At 40.3% G+C, this 19,447-nt stretch overlaps 1 protein-coding gene across 5 annotated transcripts in view; it reads left to right on the top strand.

The window, feature by feature from the left end:
* The window catches only part of TRAPPC10 (trafficking protein particle complex subunit 10), a 102,280-nt gene that overhangs the window by 43,454 nt on the left and 39,379 nt on the right, over window positions 1-19,447 (top strand). For all 5 annotated transcript variants that reach the window (XR_012160710.2, XM_073359195.2, XM_073359203.2 and 2 more), the window contains 5 exons: window positions 834-948; window positions 7,220-7,296; window positions 11,388-11,479; window positions 12,792-12,932; window positions 14,093-14,205. Coding sequence is in view for 4 of the 5 variants with exons in the window: in XM_073359195.2 (XP_073215296.2) it covers window positions 834-948; window positions 7,220-7,296; window positions 11,388-11,479; window positions 12,792-12,932; window positions 14,093-14,205 (538 nt within the window). In the remaining variant the exon portion in view is untranslated. The remainder of the gene's footprint in view (window positions 1-833; window positions 949-7,219; window positions 7,297-11,387; window positions 11,480-12,791; window positions 12,933-14,092; window positions 14,206-19,447) is intronic.

The raw sequence follows: 19,447 nt of genomic DNA, 5'->3' as shown, positions 1-19,447 counted from the left end.
ATGCTAAAATGACAATCTAATTCTTCACATCAGAAAATAATCACCAGGGTTGACCTTCAGTCAGACAGCATCCTTTGACACAGAATATAGCAAACTACCCCCAATTCAGTCCCATAATGATTGGTAACTATTCACCTACATCTTTAACAGCACTGTGTTGGTTAAAGGCAGCCCTGCTGATCATCTCTATTCAGGAAGAAATGTTTCACTTCACATACAGCATTATATAAATAATTAGATGTGTTATGAGTTTTCAGCCTGTACATCTACCCAATCTGTACATTGGAGGCTCTGGACTTCATACAGTTGTGTGGTTTAATTTTTTTTACTGAAACACAAGACACTAATTATAATATTATGAACCTGGTATTTTAAATGCACCTGACTGTTAGTAACTGCCAGACCAATCAAAGTTGTTTTCTATACATTTAAAAAAAACCCAATCCCCCCTCCCCAAGCCTCTGGGTTTAATAAGTATCAATATTTCAGGTGTTGTATAAAAATAAAAGTGCTAAGTGTTTACATTTTTAATGTCTTTAATACCAAAAGTTGTTGACTCATAAATATAATTTAGTCTTTGATAAGATTCCTTTCAGCTTTTCAAGTAATATGCTCAGCCACTTTTAGAAGGCTCTCCTGTCTGTCCCATTTTAAGGAGGAGACCATTTTAATGAAGGCTTTATAAGTGGTGTAATATGACAACAGTATTTATCCAAATATCCTGTACTGATCTGTTGGGAGTCATGATGTAGAAGACATTTGTTAGCAAGGTTTTTTATACTGATATTCGTAACTTTTTGGAACACATTTATTGCTTGTATTTATTTCCATAGCTAAAGTCCCTTGGTTACCTGTGTGGACTTGTGTCTGAAAAGGGACCAAATTCTGAAGATCTTAATAGAACGGTTGATCTGTTAGCAGGCTTGGGAGCAGAGCGCCCTGAAACAGGTACTACCAAAACTCATATGTACTTTATGTAATACCTTGCAATCTGTTTAAATATGTGGTGGCTTCCCTCTTAGATTAGCTCTTTAGATGGGGAGAATTAAATTATATTCTGTAAGTAGATAAATGTACATGTGATACTTTGGGGGAGAGGGGGAAAAGGGGGAGCATATGTTCTTTAAGAGTGGTATAGTGTGTGGTTTCTTTCAATTTTTTTTTTTTAAATTGTAATTATAACCCTTTATTGTGGATTGTGGCTTTCACAGTATATATTCTCTTTATCAACATTATGAGGTGCCACAGCAGACATTTCTGACCACTCTTGGTTCTGAATTATACATTACTTCTATTACTGCTCCTACAACAAGCTTTAAAATTAAGTCAGTTTGAGAATGAAACAGACGAATCCTAATCTGATATTGTATACCCTGTATGTAACTAGGGCTATAAAGTGACATAACTGTACTGTATTAGTCAGAACCACATAGATTTAGTTGGCTTTCTGTTTCTGTATCAGGCTGAATCTCTAAACAATTCATTGAAAAAATTCCAGATGTTAAATATCTCCTAGTACAATTAGTATATTTGTATTGTTTGCCAGATGCTGAGATGTAATTCTACTTTTGCAGGTGGGATAATGAGTGAAAGGGAATCCAACAATATGCAGTCTACTGCAATTCCATTAAAAGCGAGTTTTCCCTCTTATAATTGTTGACTTGCTGCAGTTGGTAGCTTTTTTTCTCCTCACCAAGTGTTTGGAGTGACATAGATTCATAGATATTTAGGTCAGAAGGGACCATTATGATCATCTAGTCTGACCTCCTGCACAATGCAGGCCACAGAACTTCACCCACCACTCCTAAAAAAGACCTCACACCTATATCTGTGCTATTGAAGTCCTCAAATTGTAGTTTGAAGACCTCAAGGAGCAGAGAATCCTCCAGCAAGTGACCCATGCCCCATGCTACAGAGGAAGGCGAAAAACCTCCAGGGCCTTCCAATCTGCCCTGGAGGAAAATTCCTTCCCGACCCCAAATATGGCGATCAGCTAAACCCTGAGCATATGGGCAAGATTCATCAGCCAGATACTACAGAAAATTCTTTCCCGGGTAACTTGGATCTTACCCCATCTAAAAACCCATCACAGGCCATTGGGCCTATTTACCATGAATATTTAATTACCAAAACCATGTTATCCCATCATACCATCTCCTCCATAAACTTATCGAGTTTAATCTTAAAGCAAGATAGATCTTTTGCCCCCACTACTTCCCTCGGAAGGCTATTCCAAAACTTCACTCCTCTGATGGTTAGAAACCTTCGTCTAATTTCTAATCTAAATTTCCTAGTGGCCAGTTTATATCCATTTGTTCTTGTGTCCACATTGGTACTGAGTTTAAATAATTCCTCTCCCTCTCTGGTATTTATCCCTCTGATATATTTATAGAGAGCAATCATATCTCCCCTCAACCTTCTTTTAGTTAGGCTAAACAAGCCAAGCTCCCTGAGTCTCCTTTCATAAGACAAGTTTTCCATTCCTCGGATCATCCTAGTAGCCCTTCTCTGTACCTGTTCCAGTTTGAATTCATCCTTCTTAAACATGGGAGACCAGAACTGCACACAGTATTCCAGGTGAGGTCTCACCAGTGCCTTATATAACGGTACTAAAACCTCCTTATCCCTACTGGAAATACCTCTCCTGATGCATCCCAAGACGACATTAGCTTTTTTCACAGCCATATCACATTGGCAGCTCATAGTCAACCTATGATCAACCAATACTCCAAGGTCCTTTTCCTCCTCCGTTACTTCTAGTTGATGCGTCCCTAGCTTATAACTAAAATTCTTGTTATTAATCCCTAAATGCATGACCTTACACTTCTCACTATTAAATTTCATCCTATTCCTATTACTCCAGTTTACAAGGTCATCCAGATCCTCCTGTAGGGTATCCCTGTCCTTCTCTAAATTAGCAATACCTCCCAGCTTTGTATCATCTGCAAACTTTATTAGCACACTCCCACTTTTTGTGCCCAGGTCAGTAATAAAAAGATTAAATAAGATTGGTCCCAAAACTGATCCTTGAGGAACTCCACTGGTAACCTCCCTCCAACTTGACAGTTCACCTTTCAGTAGGACCCGTTGTAGTCTCCCCTTTAACCAATTCCCTATCCACCTTTCAATTTTCCTATTGATGCCCATCTTATCCAATTTAACTAATAATTCCCCATGTGGCACAGTATCAAACGCCTTACTAAAATCTAAATAAATTAGATCCACTGCGTTTCCTTTATCTAAAACATCTGTTACTCTCTCAAAGAAGGAAATCAGGTTGGTTTGGCACGATCTACCTTTTGTAAAACCATGTTGTATTTTGTCCCATTTACCATTGACTTCAATGTCCTTAACTACCTTCTCCTTCAAAATTTTTTCCAAGACCTTGCATACTACAGATGTCAAACTAACAGGCCTATAATTACTTGGATCACTTTTTTTCCCTTTCTTAAAAATAGGAACTATGTTAGCAATTCTCCAATCATATGGTACAACCCCTGAATTTACAGATTCATTAAAAATTCTTGCTAATGGGCTTGCAATTTCTTGTGCCAATTCTTTTAATATTCTTGGATGAAGATTATCTGGGCCCCCCGATTTAGCCCCATTAAGCTGTTTGAGTTTCGCTTCTACCTCAGATATGGTGATGTCTACCTCCATATCCTCATTCCCATTTATCATGCTACCATTATCCCTAAGATCCTCTTTAGTCTTATTAAAGACTGAGGCAAAGTATTTGTTTAGATATTGGGCCATGCCTAGATTATCCTTGACCTCCACTCCATCCTCAGTTTTTAGCGGTCCCACTTCTTCTTTCTTTGTTTTCTTCCTATTTATATGACTATAGAACCTTTTACTATTGGTTTTAATTCCCTTTGCAAGGTCCAACTCTACTTGACTTTTAGCCTGTCTCACTTTATCCCTACATATTCTGACCTCAATAAGGTAGCTTTCCTTACTGATCCCTCCCTTCTTCCACTCCCTATATGCTTTCTGCTTTTTCTTAATTACCTCTCTAAGATGCTTGCTCATCCAGCTTGGTCTACAACTCCTGCCTATGAATTTTTTCCCCTTTCTTGGGATGCAGGCTTCCGATAGCTTCTGCAGCTTTAATTTAAAATAATCCCAGGCCTCCTCTACCTTTAAACCCATAAATTCTTCAGTCCAATCCACTTCCCTAACTAATTTCCTTAATTTTTGAAAGTCAGCCCTTTTGAAATCAAAAACCCTAGTTGCAGATTTATTTTTGTTAATCCTTCCATTCAGTTTGAACTGAATTAGCTCATGATCACTTGAGCCAAGATTATCCCCTACAACCATTTCCTCTATGAGATCCTCATTACTCGCCAAGACCAAATCTAAAATGGCATCCCCTCTAGTCGGTTCAGCAACTACTTGTTGAAGGAATCCATCAGCTATCGCATCTAGGAAAATCTGAGCCCTATTATTATTACTAGCACTCATCCTCCAGTCTATATCTGGGAAGTTAAAGTCTCCCATGATCACACAGTTTCCATTAGTATTTACTTTATTAAAAACATTAAAAAGGGCTCTATCCATATCCAAATTAGATCCCGGCGGTCTATAGCACACCCCAAGCACTATCCCAGGGGAGGCTCTAATAGTTTTCTTCCCCAATTTAATTATTGCCCAGACAGACTCAGTCATATCCATTTCATCGCTTCTTATTTCTTTACATTCTATCTCATCATTGATATACAGTGCTACTCCACCACCTTTACCTTTATTTCGGTCTTTCCTAAACAGCACATACCCTTCAATACCTGTAGCCCAGTCATGACTACTATTCCACCAGGTCTCTGTTATACCTATAATATCTGGTTTCACTTCCTGCACCAGTAACTCTAGTTCCTCCATTTTGTTACCTAGGCTCCTTGCATTAGTGTACAAACATCTTAATTTTTGCTGTTTGGCCTCACTCACATTCTGTACCCTATTAGGCACGGTTATTTTACTACCAGTATAACCTATTAGACTTGTATCTACACTGCCCTTCCTCCTACCTACAGCTGTATCCACTCTTACTTCATTTTCTTTCCACTCTATGCTAAATTCTGGCGTGGAGATTACCTGGACATCTCCCAACCATCTCCCCCAAATTCCTAGTTTAAAGCTCTCTTAATCAGTTGTGCCAGCCTCCATCCTAGAAGTCTATTTCCTTCCCTACTCAGATGAAGTCCATCCCGAGAGAACTGTCCTCTATCCATGAATGCCTCCCAATGGCCATACATCCCAAAGCCCTCCTTATAGCACCACTGCCTAAGCCATCTATTGATAGTCATAATCTTGTCACACCTTTGTTGCCCTTCTCTAGGAACAGGCAGAATCCCACTAAAGATCACCTGAGCCTCAATTTCCTTAAGCGTCCTCCCCAGCCTAACATAGTCTCCCTTAATACTTTCCAGTGAGAATCTAGCCGTATCATTTGTTCCCACATGAAGGATAATTAGGGGATTCTTTCCCGCTCCCTTTAGAATCCTTTTTAACCTCAGGTCTACATCCCGTATCTTAGCACCTGGAAGACAGCACACCCTCCTATTTTCTGGATCAGCTCTGGTTACAGGCCTATCTATTCTTCTCAATAAAGAGTCCCCAATCACATAGACCTGCCTTTTCCTAGTGACGGTGCTATTCTCCAGTCTATCCCCTGTTCCCTCTGGCTGCAAGTTTTTTCCATTCCCATTCTCCCTTGTAATCCTTTTTAACCCATCCTGTATCCTCCTGGGGCTCATATTTGGTGTAATCTCCATTAACTCTTCCCCTTTTCCTATAGGACTAACCGCTCTTCTCTTCTTCCTTGCCCTGTCACCTTCAGTGACTACCTGCTGAGCCCCTTCTTCATTTTCCAACTCTGCAAACCTATTCTGAAGCTCTATTTCTCCTTCACTAGCCCGTCTTTTCCTCTGCCTAGTTCTTTTAGTCACATGCTTCCACTGACCACTTTCCTCACCCAGTCTCCCCTCAGAATTCCCTAGTCCTGCTTCCATCTGCAAGTCTGAGCTTTTCCCTTCAGATACCTCATGTCTTTGCTCCATAATCTGCTCAAACCCCTTCCTAAACTCTACCAGACTTTCCACCTGCATCTCCAAACCTCTAATCTTTTCCTCCATCAGCTCTATCAGACGGCATTTCATGCAGACAAAACTCTTACCAGGTGCCCCCTCCAGGATCATGTACATACCACAGCTTCCACATCCAGTCATCTTCATTGTGTCATCTGCTACATGGGTCACTCCCACTGCCACCTCTGAATCTGTCATAGCCTTCCCACCTAAATCCTGTTAATCTGGGAAACACAAACCACACCAAAACACCACCACCCACAGCAAAACCAAACCCCACACAAGCACCACAAGACAAACTCCCCTTTCAAACTCCCCTGTTTACAGCTCTGTTTGCTAGCTCCTGTGCTGCTGCAGCTGTCTGTGCTGCTGCCTGACTGGCTGCTACCTTTATAGGACCCCTAGTCAGTGAAGCCCCACCCCCTAATCAGGGCTCAGCTTCTCTCCCAGCACAACGCCCCTACAAGCCTCTACACATACAAATACTACCAATACAAAGCCAAACAAAAAGAGGTTAAATCAAACAACTTTTTTTAAGTTCCAGTATTTCAGACTTTTCTAGTAGAATGCAACACTTTAAAGTCATTTGAGAGACTAAAATACCATATAAAGTACAGACCTGAAGAAGAGCTCTATGTAAGATCAAAAACTTAGCTCTTTCACCAACAGAAGTTGGTCTAATAGAAGACATTACATCACCTATTTTGTCTCTCTAATATAAACTACAGAAGCTTCTCATACTGTTTTTTTATAAATCCTATAATGGGTAAGTATGAGAAGTCTTAACTTTGCTAAGATACAGGGGAGTATCTAAATATAATTTTATGTTCTGACAGATTTTGGTGAATGTGATCTAGAACACTATTTTTAGAACAGTGTAGGGAAGTTTTCTTAACTGCTGTAATGTCATTTGAATTTTGACTGGAGCAGCAAATGTAGCGGTCAGTAAAACAAATCCTGTTAACTAGATATTTTAATTTGTAATTTGTAAAAATAAGATTACGTTACCTAAATATTCTGGACTATCTTTAAATATAGCACATAATATAAAAATAATGTTCTCTCTACATTTGATTATTGCGTGTTAAAACAAAAATCTGTTTGTAAGTCAGTATCTCGTTCATTTTATTTTGAAGCTAACACCACACAAAGCCCTTATAAGAAACTCAAGGAGGCCTTATCATCTGTGGAAGCTTTTGAAAAACACTACTTAGTAAGTATGGCATATAAGTGTTTACACTGTAGTAAATATACATATTGAAAATGATGAACATATGTATATTCATGGAATGGTTAAGGCCATCATTTTCAAGCCTTGGGTACCTAATGTTAACGTCTCAAATCTGTATTGTGGCACTTATGCAGTCTGACATTCAAATGTGCACACTGTCATTTAGTTAGGGCCACGGTATGTAGTTGGGAGCCTAACATTAGGCACCAGGTTTTTAAATTTTGGTTTAACTTGCCTACCTATTACTATGGGGATGTAAATGGATTTGTAACTTTATAGGTTCTAAAAAAAAATTGGCCATACTTTCAGAAACTATATATTATTCTGAACTTAGATTATACGATCGATAAGTTAGATCTGTTCAGGAAACAGTTTGATGTTTGCATCCAGCTTTTCAGGAAGTTTTCTTAAGTGGTGATCTGCAATGGGATTTTTTTTCCTGCGTATAATGTTAGTCCCATTGAAGCTGATGACCCTCAGCATAGGTGTAAGGGTTGGAGATAGCATATCTTGTTGAATGATAAAGACCTTAGTTGTGTGTTAAAGAATCATAACTTGTTTTGTAACTTGGTATCTCCTTTTCTCTATTATGAAGCCACAGTAATAATTCTTCCGTGAGCTGTAGCTCACTTAAAGCAGGGCAGTTACAGTCCAAGGTTGGGGTTTTTCCACTTCTAAGGCAAACCAAACGAGCCAAACAGAGCAGACTTTGGTCTCACCCACTGGCTAACCACAAGTCACACAAGCAATTTCCTTGGACACTCCAGTTTCCCAGTATCTCCACCAGTGCCACTCGTTATGGAGATAAATGGTTATGAAAACCAATACCCCAGTAAAAGAAAAAAGGTTCTCTCGATCCCAAAGGATCAAGCCCCAGACCCAGGTCAATATACAAATCAGATCTTACCCACAAATCACGCTGTTGCCAATCCTTTAGAATCTGAAATCTAAAGGTTTATTCATAAAAGGAAGGAAATATAGATGAGAGCTAGAATTGGTTAAATGCAATCAATTACATACAGTAATGGCAAAGTTCTTGGTTCAGGCTTGCAGCAGTGATAGAATAAACTGCAGGTTCAAATCAAGTCTCTGGAGTACATCCACTGTTGGGATGGGTCATTCAGTCCTTTGTTCAAAGCTCCAGTGTAGCAAAGTCCCTCCAGAGGTAAGAAGCAGGATTGAAGACAAGATGGAGGAGCTGCAGCAGCTTTTTATGTTCTCTTGTCATGTGGTCGGTCTTTCTTGTTCCAAAGACAAGCTGTGCATCACATGGCATGGAAACACCTCAGAGTTCTGTCCATAGGCATGTCCCTGCATACCTTGCTGAGTCCCAAGGCGTGTCTGCCTTCTCTCAAAGGGTCAGTTGTATAGCTGATGGCCCTTACGGGGCCATCAAGCAGGCTAGGCAGAGCTGACACCAATGACATCAGATGAAGTGAGCTGTAGCTCATGAAAGCTTGTGCTCAAATACATTTGTTAGTCTCTAAGGTGCCACAAGTCCTCCTTTTCTTTTTGCGGATACAGACTAACACGGTTGCTACTCTGAAACCAGTAATAATTCTGTAGTTATATTTGTAAGCTACTTTGTATTAAGTCTGACTTCACATCACCCAATTTTTTTTTATGGAAAAGCTCCCTTGTGCCTGAAACTTGTACATTCTGTTAGGCCATTGACATTTGGTATGGAAGAGGTTGAGGGAAATTGAACAAGTCACTTTTAAAATGTGACTTTTTTACGAAATTGAAAAAGGGCACAATTTTTAAAGTATCTCAAAAAAGGTTTGGTCTAAACACTTCAAATTTGATGTCTTACATTATTTCTCAGTAAGAACTAATGCAAATTAGTAAACTAGTAAATTTGTGGAATGACGATGCAAAAATTTGAACTGAACTTCTGAGAGCTTTGTAAAGGTCTCTACTAAGCTCTGAGATCTTGCAGAATTTAAGAAATTGTAAGCTAAATAAATGCCTGCAGAGCTTGGAAGTTACATTAGTGAAATTCCTTTGTTCTTCTGGCTACACAGAACTTGTATGCATTAGAAATTCAAATAAGGAATTAGTGCACACTGTAAAAGTGTATATACTTCCAACCTCAGTTGCATCAATAATTTGAAATTAAAACACATTCATATTTTTATAACAAGACATTTCTGTTTACTGACAACACAAAAATATCAAGATATCTATCTAATCAAAATTAGAAAAGTAAGGAAATTTCTGACTAAACCTAAGAATTATAGATGTTGAAAAATTTGGAAATAGTCACATATATTTTAAGCAACGTTATGGGTTTTTTAATTTTGAAAGTCAGAAAATGCTGAGCTACAACTCCACGATCTACTTTCTCGGATTCTGGAGAGTGTCCTAATTAACAGAGATTAACAAGTCACAACAATTTTAGAAACTCTTCATATCAAGTGTAAAATCTACTACACACACGTTGGCTCCTATCTTTTGTGTGTATATAACTGAGGTGTCTATAGCCAGTATATCTATGGTTGACGATGTAGGGATATGTTTGGTCTGTCTCAGCAGTTCTCAAAATGTTTTAATGGAGTCGTCAGAGCTGACATTAGACTTGCTGGGTCCCAGGGCCAAGGTCCAAGCCCCACCATCTGGGGTTACAGGCTTGGGCTTCAGCTCCTCTCCTCCCCTGCCCAGGGCAGTGGGGCTTGGGTGGGCTCGGGCATTGGACGCCCCCTGCTGAGGTTGTGTAGTAATTTTGTTGTCAGAAACGGGTCACGGTGCAATGAAGTTTGAGAACCCCATCTGTAGGGTGGGCTAAAACCATCTTGAGATGTTACTGAGAGAAAGGCGGGGTTTTAGTCTATATATAGAGACTTGACTAGGAAGATCTTAATTGTGCAATGTTGAATGGGAAAGACTCTTTAGACTCTCTGTGGGAGGTGAAATGTTGCTGAACATAGCTGGAAGGGAGGGTTGTGTTTCTAGCCTGTATATGGATAGAATGATACAAAATGTTGGTATCTGTGGCCCAGAGTGGAGGAGAAGCCTGAAGGAGTTGGGGTTGCCAACATGTGATATATGTGGTGGTTTTCTGGTTAATGTGTTTCGGGGGGAGAGGGGTCTTTAGCCATTTTGAAAATTTAGCTGGGGAAAGGGACGGGGGCTAAGGAGACTGACCTGCAGGTTTTGGCTGTGCAGGGAATGGGGCTCAAGGTTGGTTGTGGAACCTTAACTCTGGGTTGCTTGTCTTCCAGCAGAGTGCCTCAAACAATTTATTTAACTGTATAAATGTCTTAAAATATATCCATGTACAACTATAACTCTTAGTTCTTTGTTTGGGAATTGCACCTGTTGATTGAGGTTCCTCTTTCATTCAGATTAAACTTCTTTCAGAATAGGACCAGTTACGTGATCTCTCTCACTCCAGCAGTACATGCACACATTTCCAAGTAGTGCTGCATAATATGTATGATTAGAACCCCAAATGACAAGGCTCTTTTACAAACTTTTAATGATCTTATAAATGTGAACAGGATGCACAAAGATCTAGAGGGTAACAGAATACGGTCACCTAGAAATGTAGTCACTTTAAAAATGAGTTAGAAAGTAGTTTCAAGTACATCTTGTACAACTACATCTGCCCTTAATCCCTGTCATTTTTTGTGGTATTAAAATCTCGTCCTATTTTTAAAAGATGTTTTTCTTTCCTCTATTGCTCTGTGTAATACCGACGTAGAGGGTTACTGATTATACAGGGGAAACAGTGATGGCTACTTAGACGCAAAGTGTTACCAGGTGTTGAAGATCTGCGCTGCGCACCCCCCCCATCTTTCTCCAATTTCTTTCAGTTGTAGTAGTAATTGTTAAGTCGTTTCAAGACATTTTTATTTTAAGATGATTGTCCCTCAAATAAACTAGCATAATTGTGTGGCATTTCCCTTGTGAAGCATCTTATGTGTACAACTACTAAACAAAATGTTATACAAAAATCAACAAATAATTATGTTCACTTTGAACTGTTCATTGGGGTTTTTGGTTTAAGAATGAATTCTTTTCTGTTCCAAGTTTTGCACTCGTTAAATTCTTGTTTCTTTACCTTTAAACAGGATCTGTCCCATGCCACCATTGAAATGTACACAAATATTGGAAGAATCCGCTCGGCTAAACTCGTTGGAAAGGACTTGGCAGAGTTTTATATGTAAATGAATTTTTTAAGAATGTCTTCTAAAAATACCATAGTGTTGAAAAGCTTGGACACAGTCTGTAAGGGAAATTAACTGTATTCTGAAAGAAGCATTTAACAGAATATTTTTAATAGTCCAGGTGCTATTAATACAAGTATTCTAAATTGGTTTTCTTTCAGCAATAAAATACATAATACAGAAAATTAACAAGATACACTAATAATCTGTCATGCCAAACCACGGTACCCAAAATAATAGTCAGGCAATCCGACGGCTAGAATAAACTTATGCTGCTGGATTTAATATCAAAGGCCCCGAAAGCAGTGAGTAGGTGATTTCTCCCCCCTCCTCCTTTTTTGGGGGGTGAGGGAAGAGTGGGGGAATAATAAAGATAAATATTCAGATGTGCTGAGTAAGCAGTTAGGAGTGAGTTTTTGGCTCTGAGCCCTCCTTGCTTTTGTTTTTATTAACTGGCTGATGATAGCTGTATCCCTTGCACCTACTCTAGGCTAAAAAGCTTTCAGGCATGTTTTCTAATGTGATTTCCAACACTTACTATATGTGTTAATGTAAGTTTTTATTATTAATTGCAATATGCTCAACATTAAATCACACTGGAAGGTAAACCAATGTGCAGTTAAGCTCCGCTGAAGAGATTTCATTAATGCTTCCCAGTTTTACATTTCAGGGAGTTTCAGAGTAGGGCGGTATTTTGGTTTGGTGTTTGGCCCCGTTATACTGGAACGTGTTTCTCTTGTTGATGCATCATAGCTAATCATGACCCTCATACTATGGCTGGAAGGTCTGAATTCACTCAGGTTTTGGCCTGAAGGACACGAGAGAGACCATTTAATTACAAAATAGTTCTATATGATCCCTATCTCCCCCATTCTTCCCTCCCCCCAGTTTTAGTATACTTAGAACTTGTTGAATAAGCGTATTTTTAATTATAAAAATGAGACATCTGCATCACGCTAATGAACCCCAGTGGGCTGGCAGGGGGAGAACCTTGACTTTGGTTCCTTTGTTTTTCAAGACAGATTTGTGTTTGAATGCTTTGTGTAGTTACTGTATAGTATTTCTAACTAAAAATAATTTTTGGCTTTGGGTGAAATGCATAAGCAATCCCCCAGTATACGGTGTTGGCAAAATCAATATCGTGATCATCCATTACAATACTTTATCAAGTGCATATTCAATGAGTATATCTCAAAAAAGTGGCTGCTTTTTCAGTGTCGTTAACTTGCTAGAAGTTTGGGATATATGTGTCCATGGCATTCTGTTTCACCTAGATCAGGTACGAACTATTTGTTCTTTATTTTCCAGGAGGAAGAGGGATCCACAGAAGGCAGAGGTCTATCTTCAAGGAGCACTAAGAACTTACCTTGCTGAGGGCTGGGCATTGCTTATCACACATACAAGAAAGCAGTTAGCAGAATGTCAGAAACACCTTGGGCAAATTGAAAAGTATCTTCTAAAATAAAGAAATCTGGAAAGTTCAGATTGGAGTACTGTTGACATGTATATTTTCTGACCTAAATCTGTTGAGAGGCTGGAGAGAGTCCAGTCAGTAGCCAATGAGATTAGTCTGTTGTTGACTTTTCTACAATCCATTCAATGTCTTTGATCTCTTTATACAGGTTTTTCTTATGTTTCCCTGTTTTGCATTCCAACATCGGAGTCCTTGAGACAGAGTTGACAAAGCATAGATAATGTGATCCATTATATTAGACTAACAAATCTAGTGTACACATTTTCTGTTTGCACTTGTAGCAAAGGGTATGTTAGCCCTAAAGTTTGTATAATGTTACTTATTTTTGGTCCAATAAACATCACACTATATACAGTTTCTGCCTACACATTAACATAGTGGAGGCTAAGTCCAACTGATTTTCAGTTAGATTTAGGGTCCTAACTGCTGAGGTCTCCTCTAATAATGGGTCCTAGGCTCCCAAGTCACTTGAGCACTTGAAATTTTTATTGTGTATGTTTCAAAATGTGCTCTTACAAAAATGCTGTTGAGCTAATGATTATGTAGTCTTAGTGACTACTGTACTGCAGCAAGTCCCTGTACCCCAAGAACTCCAAGAGAATATAAATTCCTTTCTTATGATTAGTTATGGTAAGTGCTACTATCACATTTGGCGGATTCTCAGAGCAGAGTTCTGTGCATTAAATGTATGGTACACACCAATAAATTATAATTTAATCAAATGCTAGAGCTTATTTAAAATTTAATTTTTATCACAGTGTAATGTAATGCATCAATATTTTGGCCATAGAGTTCATTCCTCTGTGGTTAGTAAAGAGAGTGAATTTTCCTCCAGTCAGTTATGTGTTTGAGACACTGCATTTTGCTACATAAAAAACAGACTACGTGTGGTGGATAACTTTATTAGATCTGCAGTAAAATAAAAAGATGCTTCTGTAGTGGGCTTTAATGATAGTGAACCCTTCCATTGCTTTATTTTCTAATGGGAATGTCTGTTGATGCTAAAGCAGCTTATCCAGTGTCTGGAGAGTAGAAAAGCAGTAACTCAAAAATTCATCAAATTTTTTTCCCCACCAAAGTGTTTCTGAAATGGATTGTAGTTCTTTCCCCTCAGTTCCTTAACGTGGTATGTCAGCTATCTTCAAACAAGCAGTCTTTTAGCCAGTGATGATCACTTAACAGAAGATGAGCGACAACACTTCTGCGAAGAAATTTTAAATTTTGCCAACCAGGAAACAGAGGGCAAAGGTGAGACTAGATTTAAATATTTGACCATCTTATTTCAGCTGATCAGATCTTTAATCTTTCTTTTCAAAAGGAGATAGTAAGTTTTTCTGATCAGAGCTCACTGCTCTGTGTGTAACTTCTGGACCACAACCCCCATGTATTCAATTATTTTATTTGATTTAATTTCACTTTTATCTGACAAATCGGGAACTTTTTCCACCTCTCACCTCAAGCCCCTCAAAAGTTTTTAGGGACGTGTGTGTTTTTGGGGGTACTTTTTGAGTGATTTTTTTTCTCCAGTTCTGCTATAGTAGTCCGTTTTTTTTATGGCTGCATCTACACTAGCATATCTTGTATCTATAAAATTAGCTACTGGAGCATTGGTATTAGTGATATAAGATGTAATGTAGACCGGGCATGGGCATTTTTATCAGTGTTGTCTGTCCCCGTCTCTTCGCTACAACTCCCAGCACTGCTTCAGCTAGTGAAGCTCCACTAGTAGTGAAGTATAGCTATGAAGATTGTTAGTGTGGTAAGGTCTTTGTTTTTTCAGATGTTTTCTGCTTTTTGTGGTCTATTAATATATATCCCTTTCTTTTTCTGCATATTGTTGTTCACCTTCTCATCCCCTGAGTTTCAGCTTGTTTCAGTAGTCACGCATGCTCCTGCACAAGTTTGTCCCCAGAAGGGCAGAAACCAATATGAAACTGTCTGGTGGTAACATGGTTCCGGTTGCTTTAAGCGGTAGTTGCACGTAGATGTGACCTAAGTATTCTTTAAGTCTGCTAATGCCCAATGGCCTTTGCTTGGTTGCAACATAAACAGAACCTAACTATCATCTTTGGCTATCCCTCGAAACGAGGATGATGTCTGTCAAAGGGGTTCATTGGTGAGGTTTTTAAGTGGCTGAGGAGCCCAATTCTTGCCCTGTAGATTTTTCCCACAGAAGTGACCGGTGTAATCTTGTAGGAGACATAGTTGTTGACTGGACTGTTATGCCCTTTCTTTCCTCCTTTGTCGCTTCTCTGTCTCATGAGCACATCTGTTCTCCTCAAAGTGAGCTGTGTCTTGGTGTATGGTGTGGCGTCACTTTGTTCTGTTCCGTGCCAAGTCCTCACAGTTTGTTGGGTTGATGCCTCCCTTTTTAAGACGTACTTTCAGTATGTATTAGAAACGCTTCTGCTGCCCTCCGCGAGCATTTCTTCCCTGACTTAACTGAGAGAAGAGTACTTACTTCAAGAGGCAAGTGTCAGGCATACATACACAGTGGCCAGCCCAGCGGAGCTAGTGTTTCATGACCTGCACTTCTATGCTGCTGATGTTGGCTGCAGAGAGAACACTGATGTTAGTATGTAGGTCTTCCCAGCTAATCCTGAGAATCCTCCTGAAGCAGCGCTGCTGGAACCACTCCAGCCGCTTGAGATAACGACATCTGTAGATTATCCAGGTCTCTCACCCATAGAGAAGGGTGCAGATGACAACTGCCTTGTAAATCAAGACCTTGGTACCTGTAAATCCCTATCATTGAAGACTTGTTTGAGTAGTCTTCCAAAAGTTGCGCTGGCAAAGCGGATTCTGTATTCAATTTTTGTGTCAATGCTGGCTGTTTGGGAGAGGTGGCTGCCAAGACACAGAAAATGGTCCACATTTTCCAGGGGTTCTCCGCTGATCGGATTTGTGGAGTACGAAGAGTAGTTTGTGCAGGTGAGGGTTGGTAGAGTACCTTGGTTTTTCCAATGTTGAGAGAGACCCAGGCTGTGATAGGCATCTGCAAAAAAGATTTAAGGCACTTTGCAGGTTGGCCTTGGTGTGTGAAAGAATGATGCAATCATCTGCCTACTGTAGGTCAGTGATGCCAATTCTCATGACCTTAGATTTTGTTTGGAGACATTGAAGATTTGAGTATTGTATGGATCGCCAACTTCTCAATCCTGATTCCGTCAGGACAGCAGTCGTGAATGGGAATCAGAATCACGGTAAGGTAAATGGAGTAGAGTGCTGAAGCAATGACATAGCCCTGCTTGACACCAGTGCAAATGGTGAATGGTTTGGTCTCTGAGCTGTTGCACAAAATGGTGACAGTCATCCCATCATGGAGCAGTCAGATGACGGAAATGAATTTCTGTGGACGGCCAAACCTACATAGCATCTTCCGTAGGGCATCACGATTGATAGTCAAAGGCCTTGGTTAGATCGATGAATGTCGTGAACATTGCTGGTGTTGCTCTCTGCACGATCTGGTGTTGCTCTCTGCACTTCTCCTGAATCTGTCGTACCATGAAGATCGTGTCTATTTTGCCTCCAGGTGACCTGAAGTCACACTGTGATTTGGGGAGGAGTTCCTTGGCAAGTGGGAGGAGGCAGTTTGGTAGGATCTGGGCAAGAACCTTCCCTGTGATGGAGAGGAGAGCAATACCTCTGTAGTTCCCGCACAAAGATTTCTTCCCTTTCTTGAATATTGTAACAATGTTGGCATTCTTAGTCAGGTGGAATTTCTTCGCAGGTCAAGATTTTGTTGAGGAGTTGGCAAAGTTTGTGCTGGAGCATTGTTCCACCAGTTTTAAAAACCTCAGCTGGGATGCGGTCTGGGCCTGGTGCCTTGTGATTTTTTTTGTCTAAGTGATGGCCTGCCAGACTTCCTCAAAAGATGGGCGATTGCAAGGTGTTCCATTGCTCAGCATTCTGGAATAAACTCGATTGTGTCTTCAGAGACCGTGGATTAGTAGGCTCTCAAAAGTGCTCCTTCCAGTGTTGTTTAATAGCTGCATTGTCCTTAAGGAAGGTGAAGGAATCCTGAGAATGTAAGCGGGTTGGGCCTTTGGGGCTTGGCAAATATATAGCTTTTGTTGCTTGAAAGAAGCTTCTCCTGTCATCCTGGTCTACGAAATCCTGGATCTGAGGCCTTCTCTTTCCACCACTTGTTTTTGAGGTCATATAGCCTACTGTGGCTTTAAGCAGGTGATAGGTCTCATGTTTTCATTTGTTAGAGGAATCATTTTGCCAGTTACAAAATGCATTTCTTTTTTGTTGAATTAATGCTAGGATTTCCTCATTGTTTTTGTCAGACCAGTCTTGGTGCCGATGAGTGGAATGTTCTCTGGTTTCAGCACATGTATTGTGAATGGTGTTTTTAAGTTGATCCCAGTGCTCTTGGATGTCAGTGATGTCGGGCAGGTTAGAGAGTTTCTCAGACAGATGTTGCTGGAACATCTCACAGCTGTCTTGGCCTTGAAGTGCTTTGACGTTGTACCGCTTTCGCTTAGTCTTTGGGTGTTTGTGGTGTGGTGGAGCGAGTTGCAGGTATGTGACTGATCTTACTAATTGATGGTCTGTCCAACAGTGGTGGGCATTTCTCCTTGTTCATGTTGTATGGATGTCGGTATAGTCTCGGACTCTGACTATAACATAGTCAAGGAGGTGCCAGTGTTTGGACCGAAGATGTTTCCAGGTGGTCTTAAATTTGTTACTCTGCCTAAAGATGGTATTCGTGATGAGCAGGTCATGCGCCACACATTTGCTAAGAAGAATACCACCATTGGGGTTTACATTTCCCACCCCTTCTTTGCCTATTGTGCCTCTCTAGAGTTGGGAATCCCATCTGTCTCTAGCATTGACATCTCCCAAGAGGATGAGTTTGTTGGCCTTAGGTGTGGTTGTGAGGACTGCATCAGGAGTTCTGTAAAACTGCTGCTTATTGTCTTCCTCATCATTGAGTGTTGGGGCGTATGCGCTGATGACCATGGCATATTGATTGTTACTAAGCTTGAGCCAAAGAGTCATGAGACGCTTGTTGATCCCCACGGGAAGCTGTGGGGAAACTGGTGCACAGGCGGTAACCACACAAAACTTTACAGGAGGAAAACCCTGACCCAGTGGCAAGGAGATCCAAGACAGCCAGGGGCCTCTCTCCTCTTGCAGCCCTCATCCACCTTCACAGCTGCAGAGTACTAGAAGGTCCTCTGTATGCACCCGATCAACTGTTGAGGTCTTTTGATGTTTGGACCACAGTTAGTCAGGAGCCTCACCTCAGACCTGCTTGTTAAGGGGGACACTACCAGGAGTATAAAAGCTCTGAATAATATAGCTCTGAGGGTCTTTAGCCCACGCAAGCCTCACCACCACAACAAGGTTGCAGGTCCATCAGGGAGGGGTTTCGTCTATACCACAAATTGGAACCATGTTGTAACTGTAGTATAGACAAGCCCAAAGGTGGTGTGATCTGGAGTCACTGGGGATGTTACTTGTAAACAAAAATATAGTAATAAACAAGATGATTACCAATTCTATGGGATTTTATAACCATTTTAAGAGAGCCAAGTTTTGAGCCCTCAGTTTCTGCTTCTATGGAATTAGGTGCAGCTCTGAGAGTAGAGGATAGAGCCTGATAGCATCTGTAACTCTGAATTTCCTGGCTTTTACAGGCTTGTTGTACTGTCAGGCAGTGGATACTTTACTATAATGTATGTTTCTGTTTAGTTTTATAACTCATAATAACACTATCTAAATTCTGGTCTGTCCACTTTTTGTAATGGTATTACAAATGGTATTGGGCTGAGAGACTTTTGGAAGCACTTCTTAGTTCATGCATTATTGGCAATAATGGATGATGCACTAATTAACATGTTCAGTTGAATACCAGAAAGGTTCTTTAGTTTTTCCTCACCTTTCTACTTCCCTGTTGCCGCTACCAGGGCAGCTCACAGTTCATCTCTGACCATCTTACACCCCCTGATTTACCTTTCTGCCTTTGGAGCCCACTCCCTGTAGCTCTGAAATCATGCTCTGCAGACTGTTGTCCTGCCTTCTCTAGTGTCAGCCTTGTGCTCCCCTCTGGCTAATGGCTTTTCTTCTGACTGCCTTGATAAATATTTGATTTTCTCCTCTCTACTCCAGCCTGTACTTTGTCCTCAGAAGCATTTACTATGATTTAAACTCCGAGCACACTTCGGGGAAACTTTTTCTGAAGATATACTGCTCATCTTTCAGAGTAACAGCCGTGTTAGTCTGTATTCGCAAAAAGAAAAGGAGTACTTGTGGCACCTTAGAGACTAACCAATTTATTTGAGCATAAGCTTTCGTGAGCTACAGCTCACTTCATCGGATGCATACTGTGGAAAGTGTAGAAGATCTTTTATACACACAAAGCATGAAAAAATACCTCCTCCCCATAGCTTATCTAAAGTGACCACTCTCCTTACAATGTGTATGATAATCAAGGTGGGCCATTTCCAGCACAAATTCAGGGTTTAACAAGAACATCTGG

Source organism: Lepidochelys kempii, chromosome 1, assembly GCF_965140285.1.
Source record: "Lepidochelys kempii isolate rLepKem1 chromosome 1, rLepKem1.hap1, whole genome shotgun sequence".
Classification (NCBI taxonomy): Eukaryota; Metazoa; Chordata; order Testudines; family Cheloniidae; genus Lepidochelys; species Lepidochelys kempii.
This window is presented reverse-complemented; position numbering and strand designations above follow the sequence as displayed.